Here is a 19,351-nt window from a genome sequence, read left to right on the forward strand (position 1 = left end):
AAAATTCGTTTGTATTAATAAGTTCCGTTTGAGTTTTTCTCGATGATTAGAAAGTTATTTAAGAAGAATAAATAAAAATAATTAAACAGGAACTATATATATAAAATAAATATATTTTCGAAATAATATTAACGAAATGTATTACGTACTTTTCAAAATATTTTTATTCGTATTTCATCGTAATATTTCGTCTATTTTCGGAAACACTCGTCAATCAACAGGCCAGCCATCTCTTGGCATTTACGATTATTACTTTCTCCTTGAATCGCGTTATGTCGGTAAAACAGAAAATCACTGAACCAACCAAGTAAACTAGTTGAAATGGATAAAAAGATTGAATGTGATCATCGGAGAAACGTGAAGTCAGACGTATACCAATAGAATTAACGACATTTCGCGAAGAAAAACATGATTGACAAAAAACGAGAAACCGTCAAAAATTTATTAAAATAATAGTCATCGTATGAGTTTTTACTTTGTTGATATTAATAATTAGGTTTTATAAAATATAATTTGAAAAAAAATAATGATACTTTGATTGTAAAGTGAAAAAGCTTATTGTAAATTCTATCGTCTTCTTGGTTATTCTTCCATTTGTGTTGTGCTTGACTGCGAATCTTTCAATTTTATCAAACGCCAAGTGCTTCAGAAAGCAAAAGTTGTCGTCTTGGGAAAAAAAACTATATGTATATATCTATATATATACAACTATATATATATACACACAATTTCTTTGTAAAATTTTAGTTACATTATATATATATATATACTTACCAACTGTTAAACGTTATTTTGTATGTACTATTACGTATCGTTTTTTGTTTTTTTTTTTAACGTAGTAAAAAATCAATTGATCATATGTTTTTAGTTAAAACTCGATTCTAAGCACCACTGGTTTCTAATCGGCTATCTCTCATTGCTTTTCCTTTATCTTTTATTTTTATTCATATCAAAAATTGAAACGTTAAAATTGCCAACAAAATTATATTTAAGACGAACGATATGTGACTCTTGTTATCCAGTGAATACATGACTCGAGTGAGCTCGCTGTGTGTTGTGTTATTTGCTAAAATAGTTAAACAGTTATTAATATTTATTTCTTTAATATCTTCCTTATATTTTGGGAAGAACATATTTAAAGTGTCTCCTTCTTGTTGAGATTTTAGTGTTAAAGAGTTCAATTAAATCTTTCAATTTTATATAAACTCTATAAATTTTATTCTAAAATTTTTATTTTTATTCTAAAATTCAACATTGTTATTGTTTGGTATATTATTCCAAGTACTTGTGCTTGTGTAAGGTAATAGTGTTTGTTAACATTCAATTGCATCATCTTATAAGAATTTATCAAAATATACGTTTTTTTTTCTTTTTATCGTAACAAATTCCGTACGACGCATTAGTCAAATCATCAAATATGGAATTCCCATTATGGAATAAGTTTTTTATTTTTGCTGATATTATAATGAGAGTGCCACCTTTGTTCATTATTGATGGATTACTTCGTCTCAATATTGGAGGATCAGATAAAATTCTTATGTTAAACAAAACTGACAATTTCATAGTTGACAACGAGTCAAGTATTTTCTTTGAATCTACTCCTTTTTATGGGAATGTTTCCTTCCTAACGTATTACTTTAACTTTGAAGTAAACAATGGTTACCAAATGTTTCTTATGGCAATGGTGATGAATATAATATTCGGTTTAGGTAAGAATAACGCAAATTTTTTATTCTAATTTAAATATAAGTAAATATTGGTACATTTGCTTATAGTTTCCTTTAATATATACACAGTAAATATACGCAGAAGAATAATCAAAGTTCATACATTATTAATGTAAAAATGTTTTTTCTTTAGTGCTAGTGTCAATTTGCATAGGTCACCAGTTTTGTCCAGAAAGAAAACTTACAATTCAAATTATCGTATACTGATCAAAATTTAGTTAAATTTTGGAAGATATTTCAACAAAATTTCTTATTTAGTAGAGATTATTTGAACAATATATGCAATCAAAATATACAATGAGGTGGTGGTAGCAACAAATTTGTAATAATTTTTATCTAATACAGTGATTTGTTTGCAGCAATTATAGCAGCTTTGTGCGCATTCATGTTATGGACAAAACATCTTATAATCGTCTACTTATACATGATGTCTGTAGGAGTAATATTTATTTCCTACTGGTTCAATTCTAATACTATCAAAGCTGTAATAACATATATGAGCAAGCCTGAATATACAGCCAGTGTATTGGATGATATATTACACTTGGATCTAACTTCTATTATTAAGGAAGGAATAGGATCTCTGATTATTCAGAATTATATATTACAGTGTTTACTGGCTACCATTTTTTGTTATGTACACTTTGCTCCAAGACATTATATTCTCCAGAAATTATTGGTATTAAGTTTTATGGCGCCATCACTTCTGGCTATTTATCCATTACCTGTGAGTAAAAATAGACATTTATTAATTTAACGTCACTATCATTGATTTTTAAATTCAAGGAATTCAAACTAATATTCATGATTGTTTCAGATATCGATCCTTTCTAATGCACCAGTTTTTGCTACACTGCTTCCATTAGCTGTTTGTAAATTTATTATCTGGTACAACAGCGTTTTAATTCTGAAGACAATTTATCTGGGATATGCTCACGCACGCAATTTTATAAGTAATTATGGTCTATCTGCTCTTTTAGAGACAGAATGGTTCCGTTTGAACGTTCCATGCGTGTTACGTACATTTTGGTTGTTAAGAATAGGAGAACAAGTTATCAAAATTTTGGGAAATCATTATGGAGATGAAGATTTCTCATATTACGATATGGTTAGAACCTTATTGGTAAATGGCTGTGAAACTTTGACGGCATTGTTGGGAATGACTAGTATAATTTCACTTATTTGTCATTATATTGGTTGTTTCTTCCAATGGGTATTATTGACTGAAGATGGGGATGAAAAAAGCATTGGTGCGATATCTGCAATGTTATTTTATATATTAGCACTTCAAACTGGACTGACAAGCTTAGATAGAGAAAATCGATTAGTCAAACTGTGTAGAAATTTTTGCTTATTATTTACCGCAGTACTACATTTTGTACATAACATTGTAAATCCACTTTTAATGTCTCTCAGTGCCTCACACAATTCAGCACTGCATAGGCATCTACGTGCTCTTGGGGTTTGCGCCTTCCTTATATTCTTTCCAGTATCTTTATTGGCATTCCTCTGGTCACAATTTAGTGTGAGCACATGGTTACTGGCTGTGTCTGTCTTCAGCGTTGAAGTAATAGTCAAAGTAATGGTATCCTTGGCTATATACGTCTTATTTCTCATCGACACGTATCGCACTGCATTTTGGGAAGAGTTGGATGATTGCGTTTATATTATAAGATCATTTGGCAATATCATTGAATTTGCCTTTGGCGTAATATTACTCTTCAATGGTTTCTGGATACTAATCTTCGAAGCTGGCGGTGCTATTCGTGCTATTATGATGTGCATCCACGCATACTTCAATATTTGGTGCGAAGTTAAAGCTGGATGGCTAGTTTTTATGAAGAGACGAACCGCAGTTAACAAAATTAATTCATTAGCCGAGGCGAAATTTGAACAACTACGATCGCTCAACGACGTATGTGCCATATGCTATCAAGAAATGCAGGCAGCAAAAATTACACGCTGCAATCATTACTTCCATGGTGTATGCTTACGAAAATGGCTCTACGTACAAGATCGATGTCCACTTTGTCATGATGTTGTTTACCAGCCTCAAAATAAGGATGATAGTTCTTCGGATTCGCTATTAATAGAATAGAGAAAAAAACATTTAAACAACAAACGAGAAAAACGAAGTCTTCCAACAAGGAGATCAGAATTATTTGGAATTATTTTAAACAAAAAACTCGCCATTGGAAGATATAATTGACGAAATTCTTCAATGAGGGTAATTAGTATGGTACATAGCCTTATTGTGATATTCTTTACACTAATTAATATTGCAAACTCGAAGAGACTTAAATAGTGCGACATTGATCTTCACAATTTCGTTTGATACATTTTATTTATTTCTTCTTCCAATAACCTACTGTATTTTACAAAAAAATTACGAATAGGACTAAATATAATTTATTCTTCCTTAAATTTACTATACGCTATTGTATGTGTTCATTATAACAAACACATACAATTAAAGAAATTTAACAGATCGCATCAATAATTTACTAAGTAATATTAATAGTTAATTATCTACAATTATACTACCTAGTGATTAATATAACTTTCTCTTTTTCCTTACATTATCTTTTATAATTTTTGTACATATGATTATAATCAAATTAATGATTTCAATTCGTATGTATTGTTAAAATACATTTCCAAAATTTGAAAAGAGTGAATTCCTATATGTATATATATATATGTATATACAGTGGAACCTTGAATTTCGTCATAAAAAATACATAATGAAAAATCGAATAATTCGTGTGTTCCACAATTATTTATATATATATATTTATATACATAAATGTATATGAATTGTGGCATATCTTATTGCCATTGAGAATGATGTCTGCACAAAGATTCGAAGCCTATTCTTAAGCTTCTGTACATACGCTTTATGTATATATATGCATGTATACATTGAGATCAGAAAGTCCAATAGATAAGTAATATTATTTTATCGCGAATATTTGATATATCTCGTATGTTACTCGATTATCTCATGTATACTTTTCCAAGTGATTTTTTTTTCTATTAATAGGCGAGAATCACATAACTTCATTTATCATGGGAACTTCAAATTTTATGGAATGTTTTGTGAAATCAATTTATCAAAATGATATTAATTTTTTGTTTGCTTCATTTTCTAACAAAATCATATAGATATAGATGTAGATGATTCAGAAACCAAATTAGTTAACATGAGGGAAAAAAAGATGAATACTGTATTTTAAAAGACAAATATGAAAGTGTATAATAATTGTGAAGTTATAGGAAAAATCGTGTAAGTGTGTACATATATACACACTTAAATATAAATATTATTTTCTTTAAACTCATTAATCTTGATCAAATCAAGTTATTTATATATGTATAGATAAAAGAGAAAATTTATTGAAATTGATCAAATCCATTGGGTCGATACAATCAAAAATGAAAATTTCATTAACACATTCGAGATCTATAAAGTAGTCCCACGTCATTTAATATTCTGTACCTAAACAAAAAAATTGTTTAAAAGGTAATGTTGATAGCGTAGTTCTACGCCATTAGATAATAAATTATGATTATTAATTTTTTTGTTAAATTTTGGTTTGATTGTTGAACGTTAATGTGTATTCTATTTTATTGTTAAACTTATTAAATTGTGATATTATTTCTTAACGAAATAATTTATTTTAGATTTATAATGTAATATCCAAAATTAAATGTTACGTAAGGACAACGTCGATTGCGAATGTGTTAATTAATTATAACAATAATAATAATAATAATAAAAAAAAAAGAAAAGAAAATGAAAGAGAATTTATTTATGGAATAAAATAAAATAATGTAAAAGAAACAAGAAAGGCAAGATGTACTTTAAAAATATTTAGAGTATATAAATAGAAGATAGTAGGGAGAGTGTAAATGGATAATATTCATATCACTTTTTTCGTTTTATGAAAATCCAAATAACTCGAGATGATCTGTTTAAAATAATAAAAGAAAATATCAAAATATGATGTATGTATCGATACCATTTATTGTTAGAAAAAAAAAAAGAAAAAAAAAGAAAGGGAAGAAAAAAAGAAAAAAATTTAAATAACATAAAACGCATTCTGTTACAATGTGGATAAAGATCATTAAAAACATTATATTTTTAAATATCGAATATTTATTTATTTCTCTCCTTATCTGAAAAAAATATTCTAATAAAAAATAGGGTGCAAGATCCTTGCGTGCATGCATGCATGCATGTGCATGCATGTGCATGCTGTATATATGACATTATTTACAGTACGTATTTACAAGAACGCGCACAGCATCCTTTTCTCCCTCTCCTTCCTGGCTGTATTATTACGTACTACACGTTCGAACTTGAAATCTCAAATATCAGTCGTGTGCGTGCTTCGAACGAGTGAGGGTTGTGGTGTCGTGCCTTCGAGGACTTCGGAAAAAATTCTTTTTAAAACGAACGAAGATAAACAGGTAGCGTCGAATTAAATATCAATAATAAATTACAAAGAAACAAAGTTCAATCAGGGTAACAAATGTATTAGCAAATATAAATCTAAATATTTTTTTTACATATATTACAAAAATAAAATCTTCGTTATAGGAAATCTAAATAATAATTAATTAAATTTTCTTTCTTAAACGATATATAGTTCAAAATTTTCTAAATGATTTGAAAATTTACATATTAGTAATTAATATATATATATATATATAGAATTTGTTAGATTTTAATAGATTTTGTTTTTTGTCAGATTGATTGTAACACATTGCCAAATCAGAAACTTTTGCCTAATTTTCTATTTGCAATATCATTTATGGAAATATTTATTGCGATGTTTCATTATGTTCTACCGCAAAGCATATAAAAATAATTATACATATGTATTATATATATACATATATATGTATATGTATAGTATATACCATTTAGCGAGTTTGCATATCTAATTCCTTTGCTAATTCCTTCGACGAGAAATTTGATACAGACTTAACAGTGAACGTTTGTCGCGCGACTATAACTACTGTTTGTACGGTTCTTATTTACAAATGTAAATCTTGTTAATCAATTTTATTATGTATATTTACGAAACAAATATCTAAAAGGATAAAACGATGATCTAGATCAAAGGAAACAAAAATAATGGAAAAAACTATTATAATTTTTCTTTGATATTATTATTTGTATTATACGAGTATATATATGGTGTTTGTTTCTAATCCTCTCTCTTTCTTTCTCTTTCTTTCTCTCTCTCTCTTTTTCTCTCTCTCATGGTTCAACGAACGCCGGAATGTTTTTCAAGTTGTAGGAGTGGCTTCAAACATGATCTTATAACGCGGGTATGAACGTGAGGAGATGAATGGCATCGATTCAAGAATCATTTTTCGCGTCGGTAATTACAAATTATAAGATCCCTCAAGAGAAAATGTATGAAAGATAGATGAAGAAAATCGTTCAAGAATTTATACGCGATTATTGTATATTCCAATTGATTTTCCTTTTTCTTCTTCTTCTTCTTCTTCTTCTTTAAAATATTCTTACGCATCTAATTTATATACAGTAAATGTATTTTTAATATTTACGAGTACTTTTCTACGAATGCCTTTTGGAAATGATCCAAAAGCACAATTGTTATATATTTATATAACTATTTTCAAATTATATTAATAAATTAAATAAATTTTCTTAAAACGTGTCATTAAAATTTTGTCGGTAACACTTATTTTCTTTAGAATCGAAATAACAATATTATATTATTTGTGTAATAACATAAATATAATTTAAATAGAAAGAGAAAACAATCTAAAATCAAATGATAAATTTATCATTTGTTAATGGTATTATTTTATATTGACCAATAATAATAATAATAATAATAATAATAATAATAATGTTTTGTAATATAAAGAACAAATTTGTAATTTTCAATATCGATCTATAATGCGTAACGAGCTAAATATTTCCTGAGTTTATGATACTGATAATAAATTTAAGGGTGTGAAATCCGGACACTGGCTATTATCTTCTCAACACGGAAATCCTTTTAATACGGAAGATGAAATTAATATCTGTTATTTTGATTTACATTTATAAAACGCGTTGCATATCCGTATATATACGTGATAGGAAATACTTAGAAGAAGGGTGTATGAGTGTGTCTGTGTGTACGAGTGGATACTTCCGTTCGTACAATCGCATTGTTCAATCGAACTTTTAAAAGGGATATAACATCTTTCGAGTAATTGTCAGTTAGAAATGACAATACGAATAAGAAAATAGATTTCGTTTTGCGTTAGATCGTAATCTTAAATAACATAATTATTTTAATCTTATTAATTAATTTTAATCTTATTAATCTTTTCTTTTTTTTTTCATTTTTCATTTTTCACAACTTGACGGCGCCACTGAGTTACGTCATTTATTCAAATATACATATATAGTTACTTATCATTTGTGTGGCAATCTTCAAACGATACCTGTTATACACGCTCACGTTAGTTACTTCACCTTGACAATTTTTATCATCTCCCAAAATATTACTTGATCTTTTTTACACGTTTAAATCTTAATTATCCAAATTTTCTCGAAAATGTTTAATATTGGTACATATATGATCGAGCCCAATACTGGAAGATGCAAAAAAGAATACGTTCCACAAATAAGCGGTTATCGTCGTGCATTACATTCTGATTTACCAGCATTGGAACGTTTAATATCCATCAAAACTTACGACACATTTGGAAATATCGATATTGGACAATTATAGTAATTATATCTAAATGATCATATATTTAATATCAAATTTCTAATCATTTTCTCAATATTATCCCTTGGAATTTAACATATATTTCTTTCGTGGGAAATTTCATGAGAAAAACATTTACAGCGAATCCTCCTGTTACACTGTAATTCAATACAACGAAAAAGGAGATATTATATCAGGAATATTTCTTTGCAATTATCCTAATATTCCATCAGTTCCAAAACAGGAATGGCTTCATTGGTTAAGATTACATTATAAGTAAATATAATATATATGTATAATATTTTATGAAATATTTATTTTATTTTGAATATTTCTTATAAATCAAAAATCTAGTTTCTTTTTTATGTATTTTATTTATTTATTTTATTTTCAAATAGCATTGAAAATATTAAAAAAAATGATACGATGTTCGTTCATTGTCTCGTCTGGGACAATCGTTATACCGACAAATTTTTCGAACATCTTCTTGTCGCTTTATTCGACATGGACGTTCATTGTTTCAACATTATTCTTTTACTCCCACCTCAGATAAAACCAGGTAAACTTTCCATAAATACATAGAATACATACTTACTTAGTCATGTCTACTACTGATATCGATTCTTCAATCAAGATCTTTTTTTATTTATCCTTTATGTGTATTCTTCCTCATTCTTTACCGATATTTTATTTGTTTTTCTTTAGAAAATTCTTTCACATGTCACATGACCAGAATAGTTCCAATAGATTTCAAGGACACTTTTATGGTGCAAGCTTTGTATTTGAGTACACGATACACTATTATTCCAAGATTAAAGATTCGTCGTGCTGTGTAATTATTATTAATATTGTCATCATTTTTAGTTTTTTAAATTCTGTTTTTTGTTTTTAAATAGAAGTAGACTGTAGGTTTTAATTATGACCATATGCATTTGTCTTCATGTATACGAATTTTTGTGTTGTGTATGAGAAATATTTTTACTTACTAGTATTTAATATTTTTTTATGTTGTATTTTATGAGAAATATTGTTATGTTTTTATTATGAACATGTTGGTTTTAATTTTTTAAATAATTAATGTGTTATGTGTCTAGTGTTTTATTTTTATTTAATTTTATATTTTTTCTTTTTGTATGAAAAGAGTATTGAGATAATAGTTATTAAAAATATTACATTAAAAAAAAGATATATGTATTATATTCGTACGAGTTTCATTAAAAAAAAGATATATGTATTATATTCGTACGAGTTTTTCGATTATACAGGGAGGAAGATAACGACGACATAATACCGATAATCGATGCAGATTCATCCTATGTAAAAGAATTGTATGGGGAGTATTACATAAGCGAAATGATTCGCTATCCTGACGGCAATCGTCAGTTAATCGTTTCGGAGGATGACAATGGTTTGACCACTGGAGTGATTTGCCTTAACTCGAACATCGACGTAGATATTTTAAACGAAAATTTTGAATTAAATGTTTATCGTGGATTGAGAAAACCACATGAAACAGATGATGGTGTTGAAATATTTCAAAAGTGTACTAGCGAAATTTTATCGAAAACTTTCTCTGGAAACATGCAGGATTTATTATCGTTAGTAAATATTTAAAAAAAAATAATATGTAAAAAAAAATAAGTCGTTTTATCGAAATAGAAAAAATTAATGTGTGGGTGTTTATTAAAATTTAATTAATTATTTTATTTATAATAGATATTTTGTAATTTAAATTTTATATTTAACTTTATTTGTAAAAAATGTATACTTCTATAAAAAAGTTTGAACACATTTATAATATATATTTCAAGATATAAATTTTTTAGTTAAAGTGTTGTTTAAAAAAGTATGAACTTATGAAGCTTGTACTTCAAATACTTGTCCTAAAAAATTTACAATTTTTCTATTCTCGATAAAATGACTTCTGTGAAGCTTTGCACATATAAAAAAAACAAAAATATAATTATTATATGTACAATAAAATATTTTTATTCAGAGATAATGTTAAACTCGAACAAAAATCAAGTGCAATGGTCGAGGATAAAATTGAGATTAAAACAAATTTCGAAAATGGTTAGTAAAAGATAATTCACGTTTCTTTTCGCATCATCGGATGAAAATCATATAATTTATCCATGTAAACATACGATAGATGAAAAACCTCAAACGAATGATATAGAAATTAAAGAAATTTATAATCGAAAGGTATCTTTGCCAAAAGAAAAGAAACACGTTCGTATCAGCGATGTTTATGACAACGACGACGAACAAATTATAGTAAGGCATTTATTTTTCTTTTTTAACATTTAATTTGAACGTCAATCAACTGTTGCGTTGATTTGACACACGCACGTGGTTTTTTTTCTTTTTATTTATATCTTTAGAAAAAAGAAAAAGATTTGACAAATATCAATGAAATTCGATCGTCGTTGCGTAAAAATTCGTCGAAGGAAGAAACTTTTCACGAATCTAAAGACGAAAATTCCGTGATAAATATTAAAAATTCTGATAGAAATGTCGGATCATCGCTACTCGATCATTTGAATGTCAACGTTACGTTTGCAGATGCAATCAATCAAATACCGAGTAAGAATAATTAAAAATCATTATTAATATATATATTTTTACTATATTTAAATTGATTAATTTTATCGAATAAATAAATGTGTTCGTATCGTCACAGAATTGGAGAAACATCATCTCGTCGGATCAAAATCAACTAATATCGAGCAAAAGATTTTCACGATTCCAAATTATTACGGTCAAGTAAATGCATTCGTTGTAGAAATTTTTGCTGTACGAGATGACATTGGTAATCGTGGTACTCGAGAATTTTTGGAAACTGCTTTCGAGTGTTTTCCTGATTTAGATTACTGCGTATTACTTTTACCATCTGCTTACTCGTACTTTTCATTTTTGGAACAGTTTGTGGTAGGTACGATTTGATACGAAAAAAAAAATAATTTTATTTGACTGTATAACACGTGTAAAAAGATATATTAAATGAAATATATTTATTCGTAATTAATAATTAATAATTAATAAATAATATAGCGAGTACCATTGAGATGTAACAAAGATTTTCCTATGTCTTTGTACTTGTCACACAAGGCAGTACTTTTCGGAGAAATAAAAACACATAAGGCTGATTTTTCCGATAGAACTGAAGTTAAGAAATTTTTAATAAATATTCCAAAATCTACAAATATAATGAAAGATTTTAATCGATCTATAAATCGAATTAATCATAACGATCTTAATAGTTATATTTTCAAATCAGATAATACTATCATTGGCTTAGCTATTGTATGGTAATTAAATAATACACATTCCATTTATAATATTTCAAAAATTATTTTCTTTATCATAATTTAATATATTTTATTATTAATTTTAGTATCGAAAAAGATCACGAACAACTCAAAAAGAATTTTCACGTAGAAGATTTTATCACGAGACGATATATATTTAACGAATCTTATGGTCGTTTGTTACATTTCGTACTTATGCCAATATTTTCGACTAATCAGAAATTTTTCTTTTGCGAAATCATGCGATTAAATGACTTGACGATTCTTTATTATCGTCTCTACGAGGAAGAAGGAAGTTCACTCGTGAGTTTTTTTTCTTTCCTTTTTTTATTCTCACGAAGAGTACATAAGTACTATTTACGAAGAACAATTTAAAAAGTTTCCCCTTAACGAACAAAGTATGAGAAAAGAATCGTGGATAATTAGAACAGCTAGATCATTACAGTTTAATAAAGATTCAATAATAATAATAATAATAATAATAATAATAATAATGAAATGATGGTAACAAAAATTCACACGTTTTTAGACTAGAACTCAGCCATTGGTATCTTGCTTGAACACCATGGTACCAGTTAATCCCCGTAGAAGAATAGAATACAAATTTTGTGATTGTCTTTCGACAAATAATATGACTGATGAAATATCTAAAAATAATAACAAATTATTTTCATTATTTATGACGACACCGAGAATTGCGACAATACCAAACAAGATCATCGATACGAAGATAGTCGTCGTAGGTGGTTCCGATTGTGGCATAGCTTTTGTCGAATTTTTAGCATTAGGGTAAAAGATTTTTAATTGTATACGATAAATTATTTATTTTTTTACATAAATATTTGTTTAAAAAAAAAAAAAAGAAACACGTATTAATGTATCGAAGGTATCAACAAAATTTCGTTCACTTTACGAATTTAACTTTGATATCACATAATGGATTGCCATACGAAAAGAAACATAATAATGATCTTAAATGGGATATAATGATACCGTTTAAAGGAAAATATTGTCGCGATTATCGACACCTCATTACAAGACGTGCTTGGATTAACGTCGTTTACGGAACATTACTAGCAATTAACAGGTAATAAACTGATTGTACGTTGTAAAAGTAATGAGTGACCTTGGTTATCTTTTTTTTTTATTATTTAAAATGTACGACATGTTTCTTTCTTCAACAGGAAGGAAAAATACGTGACTGTAATGGATCGAGGGAATTTGACTTACGACTTTTTGATATTAACTTGCGGTCTCCAATATCAAAAGACATTATTCAGGGATAAAAAAGTGGAGACGCGAGAAAAGGGGTACACGCTTTTGGAATTTTATTAATCGAAAAAAGTATTATTATTATTATTATTATTATTATTTATCTTTCGTATAGCGATATCACAAAATCGGAAATCATTTGGAATTGTTTAACTATTAACGATGATGTCGAAGCATACATTTCGTTGAAAAAAATTCAATCATTGACAAATAATTTCAAAGATAAAAGTATGCTATTATCATTCGTGCGATATTAATTAAACAATTATAATATAAAAATATATGATTGATTTATATACGTGTTTTATAGAAGCCATTGTATTTTATGGTCATGATATTAATTGTTATTGTGCTATTCATGGATTATTGAAACATGGAATTAAAGGTTCTTGGATTACTTTAATCGAGCCTAAATTAAAATTATGCGACCGACACGACAATGTTTTCTTTCATAATTGCGAAGTATGATGAGAAATACGTGAACTATTATACAATATTATATCAATAACATAGTGTGTAGAATGATAATAAAAGGATTATTATAATAGGTTGATACAGCCATAATGAATTCCATTTTGGAAAATGAAATAAACGTACTTTTGGGATGGAACGTAATTAATTGGAATTTATTAAAGGAATGTCAAAATGATAATAAGAACAAAATCACATCGATCGTTGTTAGATCAGGAACTCAAATTCGAACCATTCCTTGTGACATTTTTTTCAATTTTTATAACAAACAAATTGATATCAATTCATTTTTAGGTAAAAATATATACAATTGTCTTTTATATAATATCAATACAAGATAAACTAAAAAGTTTCTAGGTGTAAAATATAAAAACCGAATTAAAATATGATCGAATAAACGAAATAAAATAGAAACTTTTGGTTTAACCTGTATTTTGTTTCGATAGATCGCACGTACAAAATTATTTTTAATTGATTTTAATTATTTATATAATCCAGCAATTTGCCGTGCTGGTTTAGTATTTGATGGTCGGTTGGTGATAAATCCTGAATTTCGTACGAACGACCCATTTGTATTCGCAGCTGGTGCGATTACCAAATACTCAAGAAAATTTCAAGCTGAATTATTCGAACACAAGTATTACAGTAGCATAGAGATTGGCGAAAGAGTTAGTAGATAATTAAAACAAGAACAATTGTTCGTTATTTCAATTTTTTTTTGTACAAGTTAAATTTATTATACAACTCGTTAACATATTTTTTTTTTTTTCTAAAAATTTACGTGAATTTTCTCGATTAATATATAATAATATTATAATTATTTATTATATATATAATAATAATATTATAATTATTATTATATATATATAATATTAATATTATAATTGTTTTTCTTTCGCGAAACTCGCGAACAAATTAGCTCGGTAAAGTTATTCGCAAAGTGGTAGAAATTTATCAAGAACGTAAAGGAAGATACGATAATTTTGATAGAAGTCAATCGAATTTATTATTACCGGAATTTCGTTCACCGATCATTGTATCCTGCGTATTACCTGGTGATTACCATTACCTTTACGTCAGCAGACCAGGAAAGAACTTACCACGTGATATTTATATAAAACAATCACTTTATGTAAGAATTATTTGATAATATGATATACTTTATTATTATTATTATTTCATTAATTCAAATATTTGTATTATTTATTAGGGTGACGTTATGATAACTGGTAATTGTTTATCCGAAATTGGTTACTTTCGTTTACGTGTAAATTCTCGAAACTTTGTAGATTCGATCACCTGTTGCAGTAAAAAGGTTTATATCAATGTTAAATGTAATTTAATTAATATAATTCATTAGAAATTGTCTATTTATTTTTGTTATAAATATTATTGTAGAATTTTGAAGTACATCACATGATAGCTTTGTACGGAAAACACGACAGTATGTTAAACGAAGTTAAATATCGTTTCAAAGTAAATCTTTTCATCTCTCTTCTCCTGTTCTTTTTATTTTTTTTTTTTAATTATTATTATTAACTCTCATTGAATTTTTCTAATTTGATACAAACTTTTAATCAGAATTCTCTTATCTTGGATTTTTACGCATACTTTCGGGAGCCATGGGCCATGGCATTGTTTTACGACAGATTCGAATGTTTGAGAGTAGAAAATCGTGCCACTTTGTTATCCAAAACGGTAAGATACGTGTTTTAAAATATATTTTATATAGGATGAGGTAAAAAAAATCATAACTTATTTGAAAAAACAATTATATTCTTTTTAACAAAATTATTGAACCCCCCATAAGTAGACTTGTAATTTATATTCTATAAAAAAAAATAATTAATTATAATCGAATAATTTAACACATTTTTTTAAATAAGATTTGTCAAGAAAATATATATTAGTAAATATTTGAAAGTAAAAGAAAAAAAAAATTAGAATATTTTTTCGTAACAGAATGTTTCCGGTGGTGATTCCTTGATTGAAGATTGCGTGCGTGCTTTGTTAAAATCTGAAGGGAAAAAGGTGAGTGATGATACTTTTAAATAGACACGATCGATCGTTATTCGATATGACTCATTGAAATGTGATATGCTTATTATCTCCAGTTCATGCTTTTTAAAATGTTATATCATATATAAAGCGTGCCTTTTTATTATAGATATCAGAAAAGGATCGTAATTTAATAGAGAAAAAATATGTTGGATCTGTCTATCAGCAAGAAATAGAAAACAGTGTGGTTGATTTTCTACAATTTTCCGAAGAAGATTTACCTGTTTATTGTACGCCACGTTTCGTGAGATGGTTATACGCTGATATCGAATCTAACCCATTATTTTTTGAACACTGAGAAATTATATTTTATTCTATAATATTGATTTTGTATTTTAATTATATTTATACGTAATTTAAATAATATTAAAAAATTTACGAAATTATATTAATTATTTTAATATAAATATACGTAAATACATATATATATACGTACGAATCTAAGCCTATTATTTATTGAACAATGAAGTTGTATTTTATTCTATAATATTGATTTTGTATTTTACTTATATTTATATATGTAATTTAAATAACATTAGAAAATTTACAAAATATATTATATTAATTATTTTAATATAAATATATGTTTATACGTACATTTATATATTTATGCATTGATTCATAAATGCATGAACGTATTTATGAATGTTGTCAAGATTCTATTGAATTAACATTCGAATCTCGCGGGCGGGTGTGATGGTTGTATACGTTTTCTTGATCTACGATCAAAGTGTCCTCGTCGAAAGAATCCAAGTATGCTTGTTTAACATGCTATTCGATCTGTAGGTCAAGTTTAATATGCAGTAGAGTTGTTTCATGTAATGGCCTTAGGCATTTCACCGCAATGTCGTACCGTTCTTTACGCTAAACGACGGAATAATAAACGCATACGAGATGAGACCTTTCTCGTGAGAATAACATTAGTGTTTTGACACTGTCATTTATCTTTATCTTGATCCTACAAATCGTAATCTGATATCTCCTTACGTGTCCCTGTGTCTTTTTTATTTACGTGAGTAGAAAAAAGTAGGCTGTTGTATTAACTCACGAAAACTTTATTATGACCTTATTTGACTCAAGGTTCATTACACTCACTCACATTTCTCTGGAAATTTCATTTTATTCTTATAAACGTGCGAGTATGTGAAATTTTAATTTTCAATATTTTGGGGGAAAGAGAGGGGGAGGATTTTATTATAATATTTATTATACGTATATTGTGTATATATGTAAAATAAAAAAAAGAATGAAAAAGGTATACAAAATGACAAGTTCATCGTGCAGATCTTAAAGATTATCAATCTACGTTTATTTCTTATTATCTTAACGTTCTGCGAATATTTCTCAAGGCAATTTACTAACCCACGCATTTACATAGATTAACATTTACAATTTTACTCCATATAGAAAAATAAATACAGAATAAAAAATGTCTACGACACTTATCGTTATTTAAAATGTTGATCAGTCTTTTTGTCGAATTGCGTAAGCCTTGAAACAGCGCAATAATAATTTTGAAACGTATCCAAAAAAATCAACTCAAGGATTACGTTATTTAGGTCAATGTCATGCTATTATTAATATCTCTTATTTCTTTTTACCGTGTAATATAACACCTTCGCGATAATGATAATAATAAGATTTTGTATTTTTTTGGTCCATAAATGATATTTCCAGTAATTAATTTTATCGAGTTGCTTTTTCACAAATCAACTTGTTTGTTACTTTTTTTCTTCTTTTTTTCTTTTTTCTTTCAATATTTTTATACGATTAATATTCGTATAACTCGCGATTTGTATTTCAGATAATATTTTTGAAAGATGTTACCATCACCAAGCAACACGTGGCAATCAACGTATTATTACAATTCCGATAATAATTACGCTTATTATCGTACGACTGCTATCAATTTGGAAGATGCAAAGAAATCAATTAAACCAGGTAAATAAATAAAAAAAAAAAAAAACAAAGAAAATCATGTACACTTTTAATAATAAAATTTGTTAATTTGTTAACCGGTGTTCTTTCTGCTCTTCTTTTCTAAATAATTTTATCGTTTTAAACGTTCCATTATACAATGTCAAGAAATTTCTTGTCTCGTCGTAATAAAGAAGTAGAGATTATGCATTTTCCTTTTTTTTTTTAATGAACTACATCTATTATATCGTGACTAATCCGCGGAAAAATGCAAGAATGTTGTAACGAAGCAAAACGAGACGGAGATTATGATTATGACATGAATAATAGTATTAAAATATTACGTAGGTGATCTACTCAGCAATGAATGAATACTATTCGCGGATTATAAACGAGTAATCACTGCATTATAATTTTCAAGGACAAATTTAATCTTCTCGAATGAAATAAAAAAAAAAGAAAAAGAAAAAACCAAATACTCAAGAGAGATTATTCTTTAAGATTAATTAAATTCGCAATGAAAATGTAAAATTGTTTTAAATTCTACACAATTGTATGGGTTCATTAAGATCATAAACTGTGCAAGCAATAAGATATCCAGTACTCAAACGTTACCGAAAAAAAAAAACGTAGGGAACAATTACAAATGTTCGTTTTATGTTAGACGAAAAAATAAATTTTTTGTAGTTCGATTAAAAAATAAATTATTAAAGAAATATACACGGAAAGGATGAAAAGTTTTGAGCTTAACACGAGAAGTATTAAAATGTGAACCTAATGGACGTGTTGAATTACAAAAAAAGAATGATGTTTTCAAGGTCTTATGGAAAGCTTATAAAATTGTATTTTGACGTTTAAATGTAAACTTATTTAAATATTTTTCTATTTTTACAACGACCAAACGGAAATAAATTTCACATATTTTTTCACAAATAAATTAATTTTATATTAAATCATTGATTGATAATTATTTTTAATTTTATAGCAAGAACGTTAAAGTTCGTACCACGAAGCAGCAGTACTCGAAACTTTTCACCCCAAAGGAAAGCTGTACCACGAACGATCCGTTTAACGGAATATCAGGAAGCTGTACTCGAAGATCAATTTAAAAGATGGCCACGGGCACCTCACACAGGTGATATTGTCCTGTTGGCAGCTGAAACAGGTCTATCCGAGGACGATGTTCAGGTCTTTTTAAAAATAATTATTTGACTAAAATCCTTCAAACATAATTGTGCCCATAATTATGAAAATGGTCTAAGTCATATATTTCTTGTTTCGAGATAATTAAAGAATTACATTTGAACATTAAATGAATTTTATATAATATTGAAATAACAAACACTATCTAAAGGTTCATTTTTGACAATATCATGAAAATTACATTGAATTAATTTAGTTTAAAATAATGTGGTGTGAAATAACTAATAAACTTAATTTTTTTTTAATTTCATAATTATGGATACAATTATATGTGACATTTATTGTCTAATATAAAAGAAACATATTTTAGGATTGGTACGCCATAAGATTGGCTCAATGGAGAAAGGAACAAGGTCTTGGTGGAAATTTAGGATTGCACTGATATGCGTGTTTTGAAAACATGTCGAAGGGATGAAATCATTCGCGTACCTGAAATAGAAGTATAATGATCTTATCATTTATTATAAATAACATAATCATTGATATACGTGAGATCGGAAAAAGTACAGTTTTTCATTGAAAAATGAATATCAATAAACGAAAAACGAATACTGAATTATATGAGAATAATATAAGTAAGTTTAAAAGAAAAAATAATATCCTGTGGGAAAAAAAAAAGTATGATTTATTTATAGATTATTTTTGG

At 27.3% G+C, this 19,351-nt stretch overlaps 4 protein-coding genes across 4 annotated transcripts; all 4 read left to right on the forward strand.

The window, feature by feature from the left end:
• Window positions 1-124: 124 nt before the first annotated feature.
• LOC122523485 (protein TRC8 homolog) lies at window positions 125-4,304 on the forward strand. The gene is made up of 4 exons (XM_043645250.1): window positions 125-1,300; window positions 1,404-1,709; window positions 2,087-2,454; window positions 2,545-4,304. Exons 2-4 carry the CDS (start codon window positions 1,418-1,420, stop codon window positions 3,823-3,825), a joined length of 1,941 nt encoding a protein of 646 aa, XP_043501185.1. The 5' UTR covers window positions 125-1,300; window positions 1,404-1,417; the 3' UTR covers window positions 3,826-4,304.
• A 1,789-nt stretch (window positions 4,305-6,093) lies between these two features.
• Window positions 6,094-19,264, forward strand: LOC122523490. The gene is made up of 4 exons (XM_043645258.1): window positions 6,094-6,200; window positions 17,390-17,526; window positions 18,488-18,690; window positions 19,016-19,264. The coding sequence occupies exons 2-4, from the start codon at window positions 17,406-17,408 to the stop codon at window positions 19,085-19,087; spliced, it is 396 nt and encodes a 131-aa protein (XP_043501193.1). The 5' UTR covers window positions 6,094-6,200; window positions 17,390-17,405; the 3' UTR covers window positions 19,088-19,264.
• LOC122523206 (cilia- and flagella-associated protein 61-like) lies at window positions 8,318-12,577 on the forward strand. Its single transcript, XM_043644861.1, has 8 exons — window positions 8,318-8,493; window positions 8,615-8,749; window positions 9,739-10,071; window positions 10,470-10,546; window positions 11,157-11,404; window positions 11,528-11,784; window positions 11,871-12,087; window positions 12,314-12,577. Exons 1-8 carry the CDS (start codon window positions 8,318-8,320, stop codon window positions 12,575-12,577), a joined length of 1,707 nt encoding a protein of 568 aa, XP_043500796.1.
• Window positions 10,470-15,894, forward strand: LOC122523489 (cilia- and flagella-associated protein 61-like). Its single transcript, XM_043645257.1, has 14 exons — window positions 10,470-10,546; window positions 11,871-12,087; window positions 12,314-12,871; window positions 12,969-13,094; window positions 13,172-13,284; window positions 13,367-13,518; window positions 13,605-13,821; window positions 14,026-14,195; window positions 14,447-14,659; window positions 14,738-14,842; window positions 14,926-15,003; window positions 15,109-15,225; window positions 15,490-15,558; window positions 15,695-15,894. The coding sequence occupies exons 3-14, from the start codon at window positions 12,660-12,662 to the stop codon at window positions 15,881-15,883; spliced, it is 1,761 nt and encodes a 586-aa protein (XP_043501192.1). The 5' UTR covers window positions 10,470-10,546; window positions 11,871-12,087; window positions 12,314-12,659; the 3' UTR covers window positions 15,884-15,894.
• Window positions 19,265-19,351: the final 87 nt, after the last annotated feature.

Source organism: Polistes fuscatus, unplaced genomic scaffold (assembly GCF_010416935.1).
Source record: "Polistes fuscatus isolate 324 unplaced genomic scaffold, CU_Pfus_HIC Scaffold6, whole genome shotgun sequence".
Taxonomy (NCBI): domain Eukaryota; kingdom Metazoa; phylum Arthropoda; class Insecta; order Hymenoptera; family Vespidae; genus Polistes; species Polistes fuscatus.